Genomic DNA, 18,441 nt, shown 5'->3' on the forward strand with positions numbered 1-18,441 from the left:
TATATATTTTTTTACTTTCTGATTAAGAAAGTATTTTCTTAATGATGTTTTAAATTTATTTTATTTTTTTAAAATATTTTAAAATAATAAAATATCTATATAAAAAATTATTTAAATAAAACACATATAAAATAACATTACACCCCAGCGGGAGCCCCAGCGGGGACGGTAGCATCACCCTATAAATATACTTTATCTCTACACTTTGCCCACTCTATTTGATTGCTTGTCTTTTTTATTTTATTTTTTTACTTAGTGATTAAAAAAATATTTTTAAATGTATTGGTGTATTTTTTTTTTAAAAAAAAAATTAAAATATATTAAAAAATATGAAAAGAAAAAAAAAAAAATTACACTGGGTGTACCGCCCAGCGGTCAACATGGGGCGGCCTAGTAGCCGCATCCTAAATATATATATCACAAAACTTCTCGTACGTTTTAATAGACCCCACATGCCTAACCGTATATCATTTTATTATAAACATGATATAACAAAAATATCTCTGCTTAATCCAAATATATATTTTTTGTAAGCCTAATAATTCTCACAAAACCTCAAAAAAAATCTATTTCTAATTCTTTTTTTTTTTTTTTAAAAAAAAGAATAAATATATCGGAACATGGCCGTACTGTCAAATTTTGGTTGAAAAGAAGAACCGCAACCAATTAATAGCTGGAAGAATTTGACTTTAGCCTTTTTTGCCGCTCGCGCCTCCATTTTCAGACTTTGATCGTCACCATCCTAAAGGAAAAAGTCCAATTCGACCACCTTTATATATATTTATAGGAGGTGGTCGAATTACTATATATATATATATAAATATAAAATAAGAGACTTCAATCAGAAATTAATTAAAAAAAAAATGCAAAAAATAAAAATAAAAAAGAAAATAAAGAATGCAAAATAGAGTTTAGTGTACCACGTCAAATGAAGACTAAAATATAGAGGATGCTGTTTAGAAATTACCGTTAAAGTAGGCGACCAAAGCTGGCTCGAGTTGGAAACTTCGTAAAACTGATCAATGTATGTTTGGAGGGGAGGGGATACGAATCCGATGATGTCCATTTCCATGTCTATGTGGGGCTCTGGCTTAACTTCTTCAAACTTATTTTGAACTCTCCAATGACGAAATTTACACCATTCCCACTTCTCTTCGGAACTTATATTAATATATATAATTAACCAATCAATGCCTAGGACAGACTATATTTCCAACAAAAACACCCACACCCAGTTTTCCATCGTCCATAATCGAGAGGTTCTGAAACAAAAAAGTGAATAACATCCCCACCCCTCTCTCTCTTTCTCTCTCTGGAGTTCTTCCGATTTGGAGTCGGGCATTTGATTTCCTCAAATTTGTTGGTGAGTTTTCTGTCTCTCTTTTTCAATCAGATCTTTCATTTAGGCTGCCATAACTTGTAACTCTCAATTATTTCTGACTTTTTCTCGTGACTGTAAATGATAACAATCGTCCAAAGGTTTGGAAACCTTTGATGTAAACGATTCTTTTTGTTTTTTCTATGGCAGTTTCAAAACGGTCTCATTTTGTAATTTTCTGTCTTTTTTACCATGTATGAATCGTCCCTTAATCCTAAATCATTCTCTAACCATCTCTCCCGTATTTTTTATGGGGTTTAATCCGTTACTATGCCTTATGGCCAGTAATCTTTTTTTCCCACATTAAGTAATATTGATTGCTCTTTGCAGTTAGTTGCGTTCTACTTTTTTCGCCCTCGGCCTTTGCAGTAGTTGCGCTCGGCTGATGAGAAAAAATTCGGATTCTAAATGATATTTGGATATCGAGTCTTTCGAGATCAAAGAAACCAATAATTTCTTATTGAGTAATTTTTCCGTAGTTGTGAATTTTTGCATAATTTGAATGCCTGCAAATTATCTCAAGGGTTTTTTTGTCTCACTCTATGAATGTTTGCATGTTTTGATTTCTCCTGTACAAATTTGACATCTATGGTACGGAAAGAAGTTTATTTCTACTTTGTGTAATTTTACGCTGATAATCTTCTTGAATGTGGTTTAATTTTGAGAATATTCAGAGTTTGTGAGTTGTTGGATTTTCAGCATCACTTTTACGGCTAATGGTCGTTAACATTTTTTCTTGTCACTTTTGTCCAGAGTATTTGAAAGTGCTGAGTTACATTGGATGATTGTGGGTTTTAAGCAGAGCAATGAACCGTCCACTGGAACTCGGGAGGCCTATTTCAGGTATCCTTGTTGTACTTTCTAGTGTTTTACTATTATTAGTGGGCTCCATGTAATCGGTTAGCCTTATCCATACTACGAATTGATGCAGTAATGTAACATGTAATTTAAGTAATTTGTAGATAATTTGTCTGTGAGTATAGAAATATATATATATATATATATATATATCCCCCCCCCTCCCCCCAACACGGTTTTCCATATGGGCACTTTCATATTTCATTACTACGATATTGGGAGGTGAAAGTTGCATTTTAGCAACTGGATATGTATGTCCATCATAACAACTATAGTGTGGTAGCTCACAGAGTTGCAGTTTGCAAGGAATTAAAGCAGTCCGTCAACAACAGTTTTAGTTACCAATCCATGAAAAGAACATTGAAGAAAACAATATAGCGGTGTGAACCACTTTTACCTGTGGTTAAGAGCAGTTAATTCTAACAATATGGTAGGGGCCTCTAAGTGCAGTATTCAGGCGCATTTAAAGACGTTATATTTGTCTTTGGCCATTCAAAGACATTTTATTTGTAGGGAGGGTTTATATGCCCCCAATTTAAAAATTGTAACCTACATGCTGTTGAAAGTTATGCTTGTAGTGTTTTAGCATCTGACAAGAAAGTGAAGGAGAGGTGAGGGCCTTGTAGAGATAGGAGTGACTTATATTTTTACTTTGATCCTTTATATCATTTATTTTCCCCACTTCTCATGTGCCATTATTGTGAGAATCGGATTTTCGACAGCATAATTTTTTATTCCATCTACTCTTTTCATGTTGAAACCTAAACTCTGAGAAATTAAAAGGTTTATATTTCGTAATTATTCTGGTTTTAATCTGTAGTAAAGAAATGGCATGGAGAAACTATGAAGACAAAGTGCTCCATTTTGCTCCACAAGAGGCTTAGATGTCAACAATCATATCTTGTCTGATGACATTTTCACTCTGTTTTTTGGGAGCTTTGTATGAGGCTACCCATATTATATTTTTGGTATATTGGGTTACAAACAAACTTGGCTCTTCTAGTTTGCCTAAAAGTCAAATTACTCTCTCTAGACTCTACTATTTATTTGTATTTTTTCCTCCTTATATTTTCATGTTTGATTAAATTGATTCTTCCATCACCCTTCAGTTAGTTTTCTTTCACCGGGTGTTTGGGAACAAAATCCCAACTAATCCTGGGGGTGGGTGAACAAGCATTTGGTAAGAAATTTTCTGCAAGTGCACCTCAAGTAATTCAAGGGAAAATTCTCCCAATTCGATGGCCCTTAGAAATTATTTGCACTCAAGGGTTTGAACCTTAGATTTGCAGGGAGCATACCACTAAGTCTAAGGCTCTTACCACTTGAGCCAACCCTTAGGGAAACTAATGCTAAACCAGCACCAATGAGGACTTAACATGTGTCACTTAACATGCCACATGGTATATTGGGTTACATACAAACTTGGCTCTTCCAGTTTGCCTAAAATTCAAATTACTCTCTCTAGACTCTGCTATTTATTTGTATTTTTTCATCCTTATGTTTTCATGTTTGATTAAACTGATTCTTCCACTACCCTTCCGTTAGTTTTCTTTTACCGGGTGTCTAGGAACAAAATCCCGACTAATCCTGAGGGTGAACAGGCCTTTGGTAAGGAGTTTTTTGCAAGTGCACCTCAAGTAATTCAAGGAAAAATTCTCCCAATCCAATGACCCCCTGAAATTATTTGCACTCAAGGGTTCAAACCTTAGATTTGCAGAGAGCATATCACTAAGTCTAAGGCTCTTACCGCTTGAGCAAGCCCCTAGGGAAACTAATGCTAAACCAGCACCAATGAGGACTCAACATGTGTCACTTAACAGGCCACATATGGTATATTGGGTTGCATACAAACTTGGCTCTTCTAGTTTGCCTAAAAGTCAAATTACTCTCTCTAGACTCTATACTATTTATTCGTATTTTTTCCGCATTATGTTTTCATGTTTGATTAAATTGATTCTTCCATCACCCTTCCGTTAGTTTTCTTTCACCGGGGTTCAAAAAAATTTAAAAAGCATAGAAATAGTATTATAAATTAAGAAAGCCATTCCAAAAATCCGAAAAAACTTAAAAAGGTAAACAATCCAGAAAAGCATAGAAACCAAAAATTAAAACATAATAGAAGTTAACAAACTTAAAAGCAAGTTAAAAAAAATTAAAAATCACTAAAAACCGAAATGATAAAAATGGTTTTGTTAAATTTTTCAGGTGGCCCTCACGGGAGACGCCTCGCTCTTTTTTTTAGTTTATTTTATTCTTTATTTTTTATAGTTTTTTTTCCCAATTTTATGAAACTTTTCATTTTGGTTTTTTTAAAAAAATTTAGTTTCGATTAGTTTTAAGTTTTTTAATAAATTTATTTATTTATTTTTTAATACTTTTTGTGTTGTTTATGGGTTTTTTTTTTTTCTATGTTTTTGTTGGGTGTTTCCCTTTTTTAAAATCTTTTTGGCTTTTTAAAACAATTCTTTGGCTTTTCTTTCTATACCCTTGACGCTTATGTTGACACGTGTTTCGTTAGTGTCGATGTAGGGAGGAAAAAGTTCAATTAAAAAAGCATATGGAGCATGGACGAATTTTGTATTAAAACCATATGGAAATAATATCTTCTTTCTCGACTTTGTGAATGATGTGCTTTTTGTTTTTTTGGTGTTTAGGTAAAAGAAGACTAAAGGATCTATTGCTTCAGAAAGATAATCGCCATTGTGCTGATTGTGGTGCCCAGGATCCTAAATGGGCGTGAGTTTTACCATCTCAACAACTTTAGTTTGTTAACTGTATGAATATGGCGTGTGTGTGTGTATTGTGACAAGTTACCTTTCATGCTTGACAATAAGAATAAAAAAGACGAGTATGAGTTTTTGTAGATGAATAAAAATCATGAAAAACATGTTATTGCTGCTCTATCATATTCCTATAAGATGTTGAGGAATTCGTTGCTTTCAGGTCAGCAAATATTGGAGTTTTTATATGCTTGAAATGTTGTGGTGTACACAGGAGCCTCGGTACCCATATATCCAAGGTAACTGCTCCCAGATTGCCTTACTTTGTCATGATAATTGTAAAACTTGAAAAGCAGCCATTTTTTATATCCACGTGTGACCACAAGTGTGATGGTATACAAGTAGCCAATTGTTGAAAGCCACTTGTGACCACATGTGTGATGGTATATACTGAAGAATGGATTCCTTGCATTTTGACAAAGTTGGAAACTGATTTTTCAATTTTTAGCACATATTTTTCAAGTCAAAATACAAGTTTCGTGAAATTGTGACCCTAAGAACTAAGTAGGACCAAAAGAGTTTAATGTCATATCCTAGCATGGCTAGGGAGAAATATCCCCTTTTACAGTCAAGCACTAAAGCTATGAGTGCTTTACTTATTGATATCTGCTGAATGCTATTCATAGAATTAGAAAATAATACTTCTTGAGCAAACCATTTCCCCTCTGCTGCAGCCCAGATTGAATTTTAGACTGTTCGCTTGCATTTCTTACAAGTTTTACTGTAATGTTTTAAGCCAAACTGCACCGGGAATTTGGACTGCTCGTCTCCCACTCCACTTTCCAACCCAGGTTTACCTTAGAATTGTTTAGAAAAAGCCTGCTTTGACCAGTTGACCTGCCAGTTCGACTCTCTAGTGACGCGTTTGTTTGTCACTTGACAAGGTCTGGGTTTCTCAGTCTCCATTATATCTTCTTTTATAATGTATTTAGGATACAAAATATTTTTGACATCATGCCAATTCCATTGGTTGACCTGTGTCAACCTGTAGTCAAACTGTTGACCCACAACCTGAATGGCTTTTCAGGTCATGAACAGTCCTTTTTTCTTGTTAACTGAGTTTAAGCAGTTCACACATGAGAGAGAGGGGAGAGACAGAGAGAGAGAGGAACTACTTGCCGGACTGTAGATATTGTTTCTCCTACACAAAACAATCTTACTTTTTGGTTTGGAGGGGGATCCTCTTTTTTTCTTTGAAGTGTATACTGGTTCCAGAAAAAAAATTGTCATTTTATTGTGGACTGAATGATTGATAGCTATGACAGTAATATGGTGGAATCTGCTCAGTTCTAATTGCTTAATCTTCATGTTTATGCTGGTTGAATTCCAGTTTTATGTCTATGTCTATTTACGTTGTCAGTTCTTATTGCCAAGTTCAATATTTTCTTCAAAAATGGATGGCATGATTTATCTAGATGCTTGAGCTTTTGTGCTCCGTCCCAACACAAGCACATGCACATACAATCTATAAGCTTGTATATTTCACTGAACAACATTAAACTGGTCTTTTTAGGTTCTATCTGTGACATTGGATGATTGGTCTGATGACGAAATTGATTCCATGTTTGAAGTTGGAGGAAATTCTTCTGCTAATGCAATTTATGAGGCTTTTATACCTGAAGGATATGCAAAGCCTGGACCAGATGCCAGTCATGCTGAGCGTGCGGCATTCATCCGGTTAGATATGATTTATAATCCTTTGAGCCATCCATCTGTGAGACACTTGCTTCATGTCTATATATTTAATCACCCTGTATGTGATTCAGACTGTTTGAGAACCACAAATGGATTTTTATACATTCCGCACTCAAATTACCATAACCATCCTTCTTGCTGTTCAACCTGCCATTGAACCACTTTATCCTGTCCATACTCATGCTCTTGTACTACCTGACTTTGATGCTCATTTGACAATTGACTGAACGGTATGGCAGGACGGATTTGTCATACAAGGCGCAGATTCAATTTTTGTGTATATTTCAGGCCCTTAGGGTGTCACTTACATAGTCCATTTTGTAGGGCTAAGTATGAGCTTCAAACATTTTTGAAACCTAGCCTGCGGATTGTGTCTCTTCCTTCGAGAACGACTTCTCTCCAGTCAACTTTTTCTACAAAGATTATGGACAGTCTTCGATCAAATTCTTCTCAAAAATCGGTAAGTTTTGTTTTCCTTTTCTTCTTCCTGCAGAGTCATCACTTCAATGGCAAAGATAAAAATTCATATCATTAGGAAGAGAGGGAGACAATCAGATAAAATTAAAATTTTTCAGAAACCATAATTCCGTGGACACTTGGCATATAGATTAGATTCAGTTGGTAGATAAATTGTGTTTAATATAGACACAAAATTTCTTCTGGACAGATATTTGATGTGACATTGTATATTGATCTACTGGGTTACCTCAGTATGTCTGATGCTAAATGGTATAGCAGGAAGGCATGGTAGAATTTATTGGACTGTTGAAGGTCAAAGTTATAAAAGGTACAGATTTAGCTATCAGAGATATGATGTCAAGTGATCCTTACGTAATCTTGACTCTTGGGCAACAGGTTAGTCACCTTACTTTTTCATTTTTTTTCATTGGGGAAACTGCAAATTCTCTTTGGGTTTGTTGATTATTTTTTTAACATATACATTATATTTGAGGGGTAGGACTTGGCCCTAGGTAGAGCAGAGTAGCCTAAATGGACCTGTATAGCTAATTCAACTGGTTGGACAGCCGGTCAGATTCCTGCTAAAATGGCGGACCATGTATTCTTGATTTTGATGAATCCATTATCACTTAAATAGCTTTAGGATAATCTTACTTAGTTCACAGGATGATAATTTTTTTTTTTTTTTTTTTACCTATGATATTAGACTGTTCAGACGACTATAATCAAGAGCAACTTGAATCCAGTCTGGAATGAGGAACTCATGCTGTCAGTTCCTCAGAGTTATGGAGCCTTGAAGTTGGTAAGCCTGGCTGTTTCTTTTTCTTCTGGATGTTTTTAAGTGACTTTTTCTTTATGCTTCTGTCTTTTTCTGATTGATTATTGATTGCATTTGGTGTGATACATGCTACCTTTATGTTGTATTTGTAAACCCGGAATCATTCTATAGGAATAAGTACACATATGGGACCTCGTTTCCAGATGTGTTTTCTTTTGTTTTGCCCCTTGAAGGATGTTTGATTACCACTACTGGAGTGGACTTCAGTCCTCAAGTCCATTACCTATTTGAATTCTCCATGCATGAAAGCCTCCCTTTTTTGTTTGGCAAACTTGAATCTAATATCTGCAACCATCCATTTACTACCTGAGCTAGGCCTAGGGGACTACATACCACCTGTCTCACTCATATTACATGATTATTATCACAAAATGAGTTTAGTATTGAACATTTTTTTTTTTGGGTTATGTTTGTAATTAAGGATCTGCCACCTTATACTAACCCTAGTGGTGCAGGGAATTAACCCCGCGTGTATTACAATGTTACCCGTAAAGACACAGTTCTATCTCTGTGCTGATAATGTAGGCTTGTTATTTGTTAAAAAGGGCTAGTTTTGTTACCTATACAAATATATAAAGCAAGCATTTTCAGTTGGTTCCTCGACCAAACTTTTTGCTTCTCACCTAGAAAGTTTGGCTCTTTCTTTTCTCTTGTAAATTTTCCCTACTCTGTTTCCTCCCCTCATTTCTTCCTTAACTAGTTATATCTTAATTATTTTATTTAAAAATAATAGAGCCAGGAAGAGCTCTATCTACTATGCACTTGCTTTTTGTTGAGGCCTAGAACTATTTTTATGCAAATAATTTGACATGAAATGAACTAGGTTATGGCAGTTTAGCTGACATGCCTTTACCCTGTTGCAGCGTGTGTTTGATCATGACACATTTTCATCTGATGACATTATGGGAGAAGCTGAGATTGATCTCCAGCCCCTGATAACATCTGCAATAGCATTTGGAGATGCAGGGATGTTTGGGAATATGCAGATTGGTAAATGGCTGAAATCACATGACAATGCCCTGGTAAATGATAGCACCGTTAACATTGTTGATGGTAAGGTGAAACAGGAGGTATCCCTCAAACTACAGAATGTGGAATCTGGAGAACTAGAGCTAGAACTAGAGTGGATGCCACTTGACCAATAGGTACATATTTATTTATTTATTTATTTATTTTTCTTCCCATTGCTTCTAATAAAATCCTGTAATTCTTATGTACTCGTTCAAAACAATTCAGTACACGTCTTCTTTCAAATGTATATGTTAATTTTTGGTTTCTTTTGTCATCACTATCAAAATTGAGTGAATTATGTTGGCCTTGTCCCACATCGGTTGGTTATGGAAGGAGCTGGTAGTCAGTTTATAAGTGTGAGGGAAAGTTTCAACTCTTAAGCTAGCTTTTGAGGTTGAGAGAGGCCCAAGACCACCCAACACTGATATCAGAGCCTAGGTTCATCAACAGTCAAGCCCAATAGTCCTGCAGGAGAAACGGGTTTTTGCTGCCTCCAACCTAGGCCCAATGTGTGAGGATGAGATTGTTGGGTTGTCCCACATTGGTTGTAGAATGGGCTGGTGGTCAGTTTATAAGTGTGAGGGAAAACCTCACCTCTTGAGTTAGTTTTTGAGGTTGAGAAATGCCCAACACCACCCAACAAATTACAGAAATCAATACCAACTTGTTATACACTGCTTTAGATTTTGACCAGTGTTACACACACTGCTGTAGATTTCATTAAGAGTGAATGTTAAGTTCATGCCGGATGGTACATTCACAACCGGGCCCCCCCCCCCCTCTTGCTTTTTTGTTTGGATGGGGGAGTAACTCAAATTCCCCCATCCAAATTCTCTGTATTTTTTTTTTTTTTTTTAATCCTTTGGTTCTTTTCTTTTCTTTTCTTTTTGACTCGTTTGATATAACTTTGTTCGACACAGATGTACAACAATTTGGAAAAGAACCTCTGAAAGCTGTCTAAAACACATTCACAAATGCTAAAAATCTTGTAATAAAATTCAAGTGATGCTGGGAGATTGATTCGGTTTTCTAGGATATATTGGGCCCAAAAAATCTAAATAATGGAAGAATGGAGGGTGTAGTACTTGTTATCATGAGCTCTCCATATCTCCACTAATGAAATGGAAACGTCTTTATGATAATGATAGCTACAACTGCATACGTAAACCATGTGTTATCTGCTTGTCCAGAAAGGTACAAGATTTACCTTACATGGCTCCTGCTTGCATTGTTGCCAGCTGTTTCAGAGCTTTCGGCTCTTACATCTTGCATTCTAAAGTTGTGAAAATGACCCTCAAGTGAAAACCAACAGAGATATGTCTCTTATGAATAATTCTACAATGTCGCTCTATCATTTTGACCGTTTATATATTTAATTTAATTTTTATATATTTTTTTCTTTTACTTACTAATTAAGTAAGTGACTATTAGTATATTGCAATTTTTTTATATTTTTAAAAAATAATGTTAAGTTGATCCTAATCATTCAAATAAACTAAAAGTGGTGAAATTTAGTAATTTTTTAGAAGGGTAGATTTCTAATTACATCTCGAAGATTACAATGTCTTTAATCGGATTAAACTTCGTATCCACGTAAAACATCGACTTTTTACTGGTAGAGCGAGCATGGCTCCTTAAAAATTGTTTGTACCAAAAATTTGAATCTTAGATCTGGAGGGAGCATACCACTAGGATATAGTTCTTGCCACCCAAGCCAAGCCCTGATCCCCACTTTTAAACATTAATTCATATATTATGCATATACAGTTTTATTATATATCCAAGTCAAGCAATTGAGCTGGATCAAACCACAGCAACCGACAATGTGTACTGTTATCTGCATGAAAATTTCTTGGTGGGAAGGAGATACCGAGCCTAACCGAAAATTAAGGGTGTTAGATTGGAACATGATATGATATGATGTTTTGCTGAATTACAAAAAGTATTACCCATTATGGACGGACCATTAATTTAGTATTATCATTATCTTCTGTCATCTTTTGACTATTTGGCAAAAGATTCTCAAATCCTACTGTCTATCCACATGTTCAAATAAATACCCCATCCTTGTTGCTACCTGTCTAGCTATTAGGTAATTAAGCGTATTGTACGTTTTGATATTGAGTAGATCTCAGATTATTTATAAATAATAATAAATAATTTACGAATAATAATAAGATTACTTCACTTATTAAATACAGTTTAAATTTTATTATTTATAATTATATTAATAAATAAATATGATAAAAATACAATGTGTGATGATATAATAGTTAAAATCTTGTGGATTGTAATATTAGGAGAAAAAAATAAAAATTAATAAGTAAAAGAGGGAAAATAAAGAAGAGGCTAATAAAAATATATTCTTGTATGGTAGACAACGTGGAACGTACAACAAAACCTAACATGCAATGCAAAAGAAAAAGAAAGCAATAGTCTTTTTTGTGATCAAAAAACAATTAAAATAAAAGGTCATGCACGAACCACTATTTGCAGCTTGTTTTCATCATCATTACATGATAATGCAGGCGACAACGGTTGTGGGACCGCCGGTGATCTTTGTCGTCGGAACTTAAAGATATAAAGTAGAGCGGAGGCCACAAACAAGGCGACACCTGTTACCCCACAGGCTACGCTCGCCACCAGCAACACCTGCCTCACGTGATCACCTCCATGACTACCGCGGCCAGACCACCAGGACGTGTCGTTGTCGGTTGAGTTGGAATCCATGGCGTTCGGCATCGCCACGTTGGAAGAGGTAGACGTGGGCGAAGATCCGCCAAAGAACGACCTCATTTCCTGCGCCGACTTTTCTCCCGCCGCCGAGCTCTGGTAGTCCAGTCCGTGATACGACGGGCGCAGTTCGTGGGACTGGGATTCTCCGGTGAGGGCGATGGAGATCAACGTCGCGTAGATGGCGATCGCCGTAGCTATTCCTCTAAACGACACCATTTTTACTCTCTCTCTGTCTCTCTCTCGTTTTTGCGTTCTTCAGAAAAGAACCAGGGAGAATGCCATTATATACGAGAGTAAAAGAAGAACCAAACGATGTCGTATTGATATAGTTACAGGGAGCGAGTGGATAAATGGATACGAAAACAGAGTGTGTCGGAGAGTCTCTCGTTGGGTAGGTAAAGAACCCAAAAAAGAGTCCAAATGCTCGCCGTTTGTTGCTTTGTCTTTTACCGCTTTAATAAAATAAAACCCCATCGTACATTTTATTTTTCTTTGTCGGGAATTTCATCAAATGATTAAAATTTCCACTTCCACATAAGTTAAGTTTTACTTAAATATAAAGGTAATTTTACATATAATCATAAAAAATATTATATAATTATTTTAAAAAATAATGAAATTTATTATTAAAAAATTAATTTATTTTATATGAATCTTATATTTTATTTATTTTTTTAAAAATAATTACACGATTGTTGCACAATTCACAATTATAAATATCTTTTTTCTAAATATAATTACCATCTTAACATGATTAATCCACTTTACACAAAACGGTGGCATTTCATATCATATGATACGCAATAATATAATCATCATTAATATCTTTTAAAAAATCATCTTCATTTCAAGAAATTTAAATGATGCATGCTTCGATGCGACTCTAAGGAGAATGTGTTTCTTTTCTATCAAGCAACACTACTCCTTTTGAACTATATATTTATGTGTGGAGTGATTGGATATTGTAATTACCGGCCATGCAGTTGCTTAAATGTTAATATTTTTCAAGTTGCTTAGCTGTTAAGTTTATTTTTGAGAGGGTGGCCACACAACATCTAGTCCACCTAGATCAGTGAATAGTAAAATAAAGCCTACAACTCTAATTAAAAGGGTTGGAGGCATGCATATATTGATGGAATTAAACAACTCGCGAGAGTGACCTGACCGGAGCTGAAACTGAGGGTCCACATGCACAGATCCGGCTAACCATGCCATCACTCCGACTAACATCATGCCCATCATGTACATTAATATGCCATCTATCATATGCATTGTCTCTAATATACATTCACTCATGCCCCTACGAACAACTAACAATAGGACCATTAGAAACAGTCTAAACAAGCAAAGTTACTCAGCTTGCAATTGGACCTTGACTGGCTTAGGTTATTATTAGGAAGTAATTAGTTCACAGACATAAAAGTAAGGTCAACTGTAAAATGATACAAACTCGTTTAAACCTTGCTTAACTTTGTATTGTTTTTAAACTTACTCATTAGAACTTAGTTCATTTGTATATCTTAATAAATATATTTTATCACTAATGCTTATATATGCAGGTACCACTACAAGAAATCCGATTTTCAGGAACAAAATAATTTAGGGACGAATTAAATTTCATCCTTTAAAGTAGTTATTTGAGACAAAATTAAAATTTCGTCCCAAAATACGGAAGCGATTTTTTACGCGTTTGAGCAAGCAAATATTTATTCGAACAAGAGTTTCTGGGACAAAATATACATCCCAAAAGAGAAAACCATTTGAACGTCTTGTAATCATTCCAAACGGTATGACATTTCTATTCAAATGTAGAGGTAGTTATTCGAACGACTCTTTTTGTGGAGCCCTCGACTCTCACGTGTTATTTTTTGTAGAATTCGTGACACCAGGATGATAACTACACGGATCACGCACCCCAACGACCAGTATTCAAAGTGTGTACAACATATAATAAGTATACAATATAATATTCACAGCAGATAAATAAAAAGGTATTTCTTTATTAAGTATCATAATTGTTCAAAAACAGTAAAATATATTTATAAGATTTATACAGTCATTCGACAGATAATTTAAAGAAAAGAAATAATATAAGGGAAACAAGTCTCATAATGCTAATCAACATATCAGCAAGTCATGCCTCAGGCGGAGCCGGTCCCTTAGGCTCTACATCAGACTCTATGGTACCATAAGACAAAACCGTAGGGTAAAACACCACAATTAAATTATGGCATCTCAGCAAGTAATTAAGCAAAACAACACATCTAAGAGATTTAAAACACATTCATACAACCAACACATCCATATACGGTCAAATATGAAGGAAACAAACCCACGTTTCCTTTTTCCCAAAATTACATTTTTAATCACTCACGCCAAAAGTCCCATTTGGCCCAATCATAACCATTATTCTAATATGCATGCACCACGGTCTCCTCTATAGACCATTCGCACACCCTAGCTCTCATCGTCACAACATGGTTAACGTTCGTGCATGAAACTTCGTAACGAGCGATGCCCAGTTCTGCGCCCAACGCGTACATGGTCAAGCATCCTCTAACCCCGCCAGCCAAAAGGTCATGAAATTAGTACGAGAGCGTTACAGTCTCGTCTATTCCCGTCATAGCCCTGCAACAACTCAGTCTGTTACTCTCCCTAGTGACTAGAAGAGCTCTACCAAGATAATGCCCCATCTTGACTTGAGGTTGTGATATGCACACACCAATAGTCCCAATTTCCAAACATACAGCGCAACTTCATAGCACAATTTATTAAAAACGATAAATATGCATACCAACAAATATTGGATGACATATTAACTTGCTCATTTATAATTCACAACAATTACAATTACACAATTTACAACCAACTACTCGCATAATCCCTTTCTCCAATCCAGCCCAAGGCTCAACACCAACATCAACTGCAATTAATTTCCCAACACTTTAATGGCCCAAGGCCCAATTCCCACAAATCAACAATTTATAATAAAACACCAATTATAATAACACTATTTTAAAACTCATGGGTTGGGTTGGAAAATTACATACAAAAATATGAAAATTTTCTGGAAGATAGCGCGAAAGGAGGTGTTGCCAAAGGTGGCGGCACACGGTGGTTCAAGAATAAAAAAAATGGCTTTTTGGTGAGTTTCTCTCAAGGAAAAATTTGATCTAAGAAAAATGGATGGAAAACTCAACTCACAGCAAGCCAATAATTAGGAGTGGCAATATGTGACACGATCCGTTAACCCAATACGAACACGACACGATAAAGCGGATTAGGGTTTAGCCTTAACGGGTTCGGATCAAAACGGGTTGACCCGTTAAGACACGATTGCTTAACGGGTCACTAACGGGTCAACCCATTAAGAAAATTAAATTTACCTTTATATCCTTAGACCTAAAGGATAAGGAGGACGCTCCACTTCCTTCTTCAAGTTCTAAATTTGTTTAAATCTGTATTTTTAATTTTTTATTATATTTGGGATTGTAACATTAATATATTTACATTGTATGTTTTGTTTATTATATTTGAAATGTAATTTTAATAATGAATATTATTATAAATTGTGTGGATCATAATTTTTTGGATTGTAATTTTAGACTTGTAGTTAATTTTTTATAGATATTATTTATATTTAAATATTTATATAAAATCAATTAAGTCAAACGGGTCGTGTCGTGTCGTATCGTGTATGTTCAACCCATTAACGTAAACAGGTTGGAAAGGAACGGGTCGCGTCGTGTCATGTCGTGTCAATTTATTTCTTATTCATTAACGAGTCATAAAGGGTCGTGTTGTGTCAACCCGTTATCTTACCGTGTCCTGTTCGGGTTTGAAATTTTGACACGAAATCCTTAACGGGTCGTGTTCGTGTTGACCCATTAAGTGTAATGTACATACCTTGACACGACACGAACACAACCCGTTAACACGATTTGACACCCCTACCAATAATTCACCAAGAAACCGAGAAAATTCGCAACTTTAGAACAAAACAGAGCACGGCAAAACTTCTCAAGCTCTCGGATTAACAACTAAAATTCTTAAAACAACACATTAAACACTTAGAGATGTAAAAGACTTATAAGAGAGAGAGAGAGAGAGAGAGAGAGAGAGGAACTAAGAGGATTTAATTGAGAAACCTATGGCCTATTTATAGGTTGAGCATGGCGGTTTGTGAGACTGCGTGTCTCACGGGTAGAAGAAGTGAAAACCTGCAGGGTAAGCCGTGGAGGAGATGCGCGGCAGTATGGGTTGTGTGGTGAAGTGGTGGGTTGACAGCAATAGAGGGAGGGCGTTGCCGAACGACACGGAGGCAAGCAAGGGAGCTTGAGGTGAAAAGTGGTCGCCGCATGGAGCTGCAGTTGGATAGCAACCTTTCGGAGCCACTACCGAACGACACGATGCTGCCATGAGGTGGAGGAAAGGAGGTGGTGGCAACGGCAGCAGGTGGAACAAGTAGAAGCTGGAAAATGGAAGAAGAAAAAAGAAGAAAAGAAGAAGAAGTCGCACGGCGCAAAGGAGAAAATGGCAAAACCATAAGGGATTCACACCAAAACAGCGCCGTTTAGACCATTAAGGGGCTGGGTTCATACAAAACAAACGGGCTGGGCCCTTTGCACATAGGTTGAGCCAATTCAAAACACATGGGCTGTGTTATAACAAAACACACACACGGCCCAAACAAAATAAAAACACTACAAATCAAAAGCCCAAACCGAAAATACACCAAAATAAATTAACATAACATAAATAAAATAAAATAACACATTTAAATAAAATATAATAGGAATTAAAACACATGAAATATAGGGATCTCACACTTTTCGTGAAAAGTTATATATAAATCTAGCGAGTGTGTTTGCTATCTTGTTCGAATGGTAATTTTTTGTTCGAAAGGATTTATAGACCATTTGAATGCTCAAAAGATTGGTTCAAACAGTGATGTACAAAATCGAAATAAGTTTAGTTATAAAGATTATTTTAAAAATAATCACTACTCGAGTCTTTTAATTTTCATTTTTAAAATATGAAAAATATATCTATACAGATCTATTAATTATGGTAAATTAAAATGTATCATATATGTTGTCCTAGAAAATTAATATAATTAATTGAGAATTTAATTAATAGTTTTTTTTATGGTAAATAACAATTTGAAAATACAAAAAGTTTTTCTCTTAGGAAAACTCTTTTTTTTTTTTTTTTATAGAAAAATGATGAATGTAATCGACTGGGGGAATCGGCAGGTAACCGCCACTCAGATCAATACGTATGTTTTATTAAAGATCAAAACACACCTTCTTCATCCTGGCATCTCCCCTTCGTGTGTCCCCTTCTCAGCTCTCCCTTCTCTTTCTTCTACTCTTTCCTTCCCCTTCTCAGATCAATTTTTTCGTACGTGATGAATTGAACCTTGAGGTTAATGATAAAGCACAAGTACTCAAGCTTTTCAATTTTTCAATACGATGCAATTTTTGTAAAAAGAAAAAAATAAAACCCAAAATGAAAAAAATTAGAACTCAATTCTTGCATGAATGCAAAACTAAGGAAATGGAAAAAATAAAACCCAGACGAAACGCTCCAGCCAAATGCTTTAGTTCCAGTCAAAATGCTGGTCAGATGGTTTCAAAATGGGTTTATCTCTTCTTAGATCTCTCTTCTCCCACTCATATCTCCTCTTCAACATTTTCTTGTTCAATACAATGCAATTTTTGCAAAAAGAAAAAAATAAAACCCAGAATGAAAAAAATAAAATAAAATAGAACTCTAATCTCGCATGGATGCAAAACTAAGGGAATGGAAAATTAAAACCTAGGTGAAACGCTCTAGCTGAATGCTCCAGTTCCAGTCGAAATGCTGGTCAGATGGTTTCGAAATGGGTTTGTCTCTTCTCAGATCTCCTCTTCTACATTTTCTTATTCAATACGATGCATTTTTTTGCAAAAATAAAACCCAAAATGAAAACAAATTAGAACTATGTTCTCGCATGGATGCAAAACTAAGGAAATGGAAAAAATAAAACCCAGACGAAATACTCCACTTCCAGTCGAAATGCTAGTCAGATGGTTTCGAAATGGGTTTGTCTCTTCTTAGATCTCTCTTCTCCCACTCAGATATCCTCTTCTACATTTTCTACAGTTTAATTCATCTTCTGCCTTTTCTACATTTTCTATACTTTAATTCATTTTTTGCGAAAATAAAACCCAGACGAAATGCTCCAGTTCCAATCGAAATGCTAGTCAGATGGTTTCGAAATGGGTTTGTCTCTTATTAGATCTCTCTTCTCCCACTCAAATCTCCTCTTCTACATTTTCTTTAATTCATCTTCTACCTTTTCTACATTTTCTAGAGTTTTCTTCTTCTTCTTTTTCTTCTTCTTCCTATCAGGTGATAACATGCCACATCAGCCGGTTACGTGGCAATTACGCATCCCTAGTTGTATATAGTAGAGCTATTTTTTACATTGCAAAATGGTAAGAAAATAAAAGAAACTAATTTTTTTTATAACAAACAAGCTTGCTATATATAAAAATTAAAAACCATCGAAATTAAAGTGACAATGTTCGATACAAAACAAAAGGATCGATACAAAATACAACTATTATGTAAGATTATTGAGGGTCTTCTACATCGCAATAATGCGTCCCTCAATCTCTCGTAGTCGAACCATAATGGGA

The 18,441-nt window shown here is 35.4% G+C and overlaps 2 protein-coding genes across 3 annotated transcripts; one reads left to right on the plus strand and one right to left on the minus strand.

Annotated features, from left to right (window-relative positions):
- The first annotated feature begins 1,011 nt into the window (after nucleotides 1-1,011).
- Nucleotides 1,012-9,264, plus strand: LOC108988811 (ADP-ribosylation factor GTPase-activating protein AGD12-like). 2 transcript variants are annotated; one of them, XM_018962179.2, is made up of 9 exons: nucleotides 1,012-1,363; nucleotides 2,132-2,221; nucleotides 4,891-4,972; nucleotides 5,180-5,255; nucleotides 6,530-6,693; nucleotides 7,036-7,171; nucleotides 7,450-7,566; nucleotides 7,877-7,972; nucleotides 8,872-9,264. In XM_018962179.2, exons 2-9 carry the CDS (start codon nucleotides 2,185-2,187, stop codon nucleotides 9,151-9,153), a joined length of 990 nt encoding a protein of 329 aa, XP_018817724.1. In that variant the 5' UTR covers nucleotides 1,012-1,363; nucleotides 2,132-2,184; the 3' UTR covers nucleotides 9,154-9,264. The 2 variants fall into 2 exon arrangements, with proteins under 2 accessions (XP_018817724.1, XP_018817723.1); XM_018962178.2 differs by having other exon boundaries at nucleotides 1,043-1,363; nucleotides 7,447-7,566.
- A 2,100-nt stretch (nucleotides 9,265-11,364) lies between these two features.
- On the minus strand, nucleotides 11,365-12,121 carry LOC109013441. Its single transcript, XM_018995526.2, has one exon. It carries the CDS (start codon nucleotides 11,969-11,971, stop codon nucleotides 11,492-11,494), a length of 480 nt encoding a protein of 159 aa, XP_018851071.1. The 5' UTR covers nucleotides 11,972-12,121; the 3' UTR covers nucleotides 11,365-11,491.
- Between the last annotated feature and the right edge of the window lie 6,320 nt (nucleotides 12,122-18,441).

This window comes from Juglans regia, chromosome 3, assembly GCF_001411555.2.
Source record: "Juglans regia cultivar Chandler chromosome 3, Walnut 2.0, whole genome shotgun sequence".
NCBI classification, from domain to species: Eukaryota; Viridiplantae; Streptophyta; class Magnoliopsida; order Fagales; family Juglandaceae; genus Juglans; species Juglans regia.

Coding starts and splice junctions, on each gene's coding strand:
- LOC108988811 (XM_018962178.2), top strand. CDS start 2,185: ATGAACCGTCCACTGGAACTCGGGAGGCCTATTTCAG. Junction 5,256..6,529: donor TCGGTACCCATATATCCAAG/GTAACTGCTCCC, acceptor TGGTCTTTTTAG/GTTCTATCTGTGACATTGGA. Junction 7,973..8,871: donor GTTATGGAGCCTTGAAGTTG/GTAAGCCTGGCT, acceptor ACCCTGTTGCAG/CGTGTGTTTGATCATGACAC.
- LOC109013441 (XM_018995526.2), bottom strand. CDS start 11,971: ATGGTGTCGTTTAGAGGAATAGCTACGGCGATCGCCATCTACGCGACG.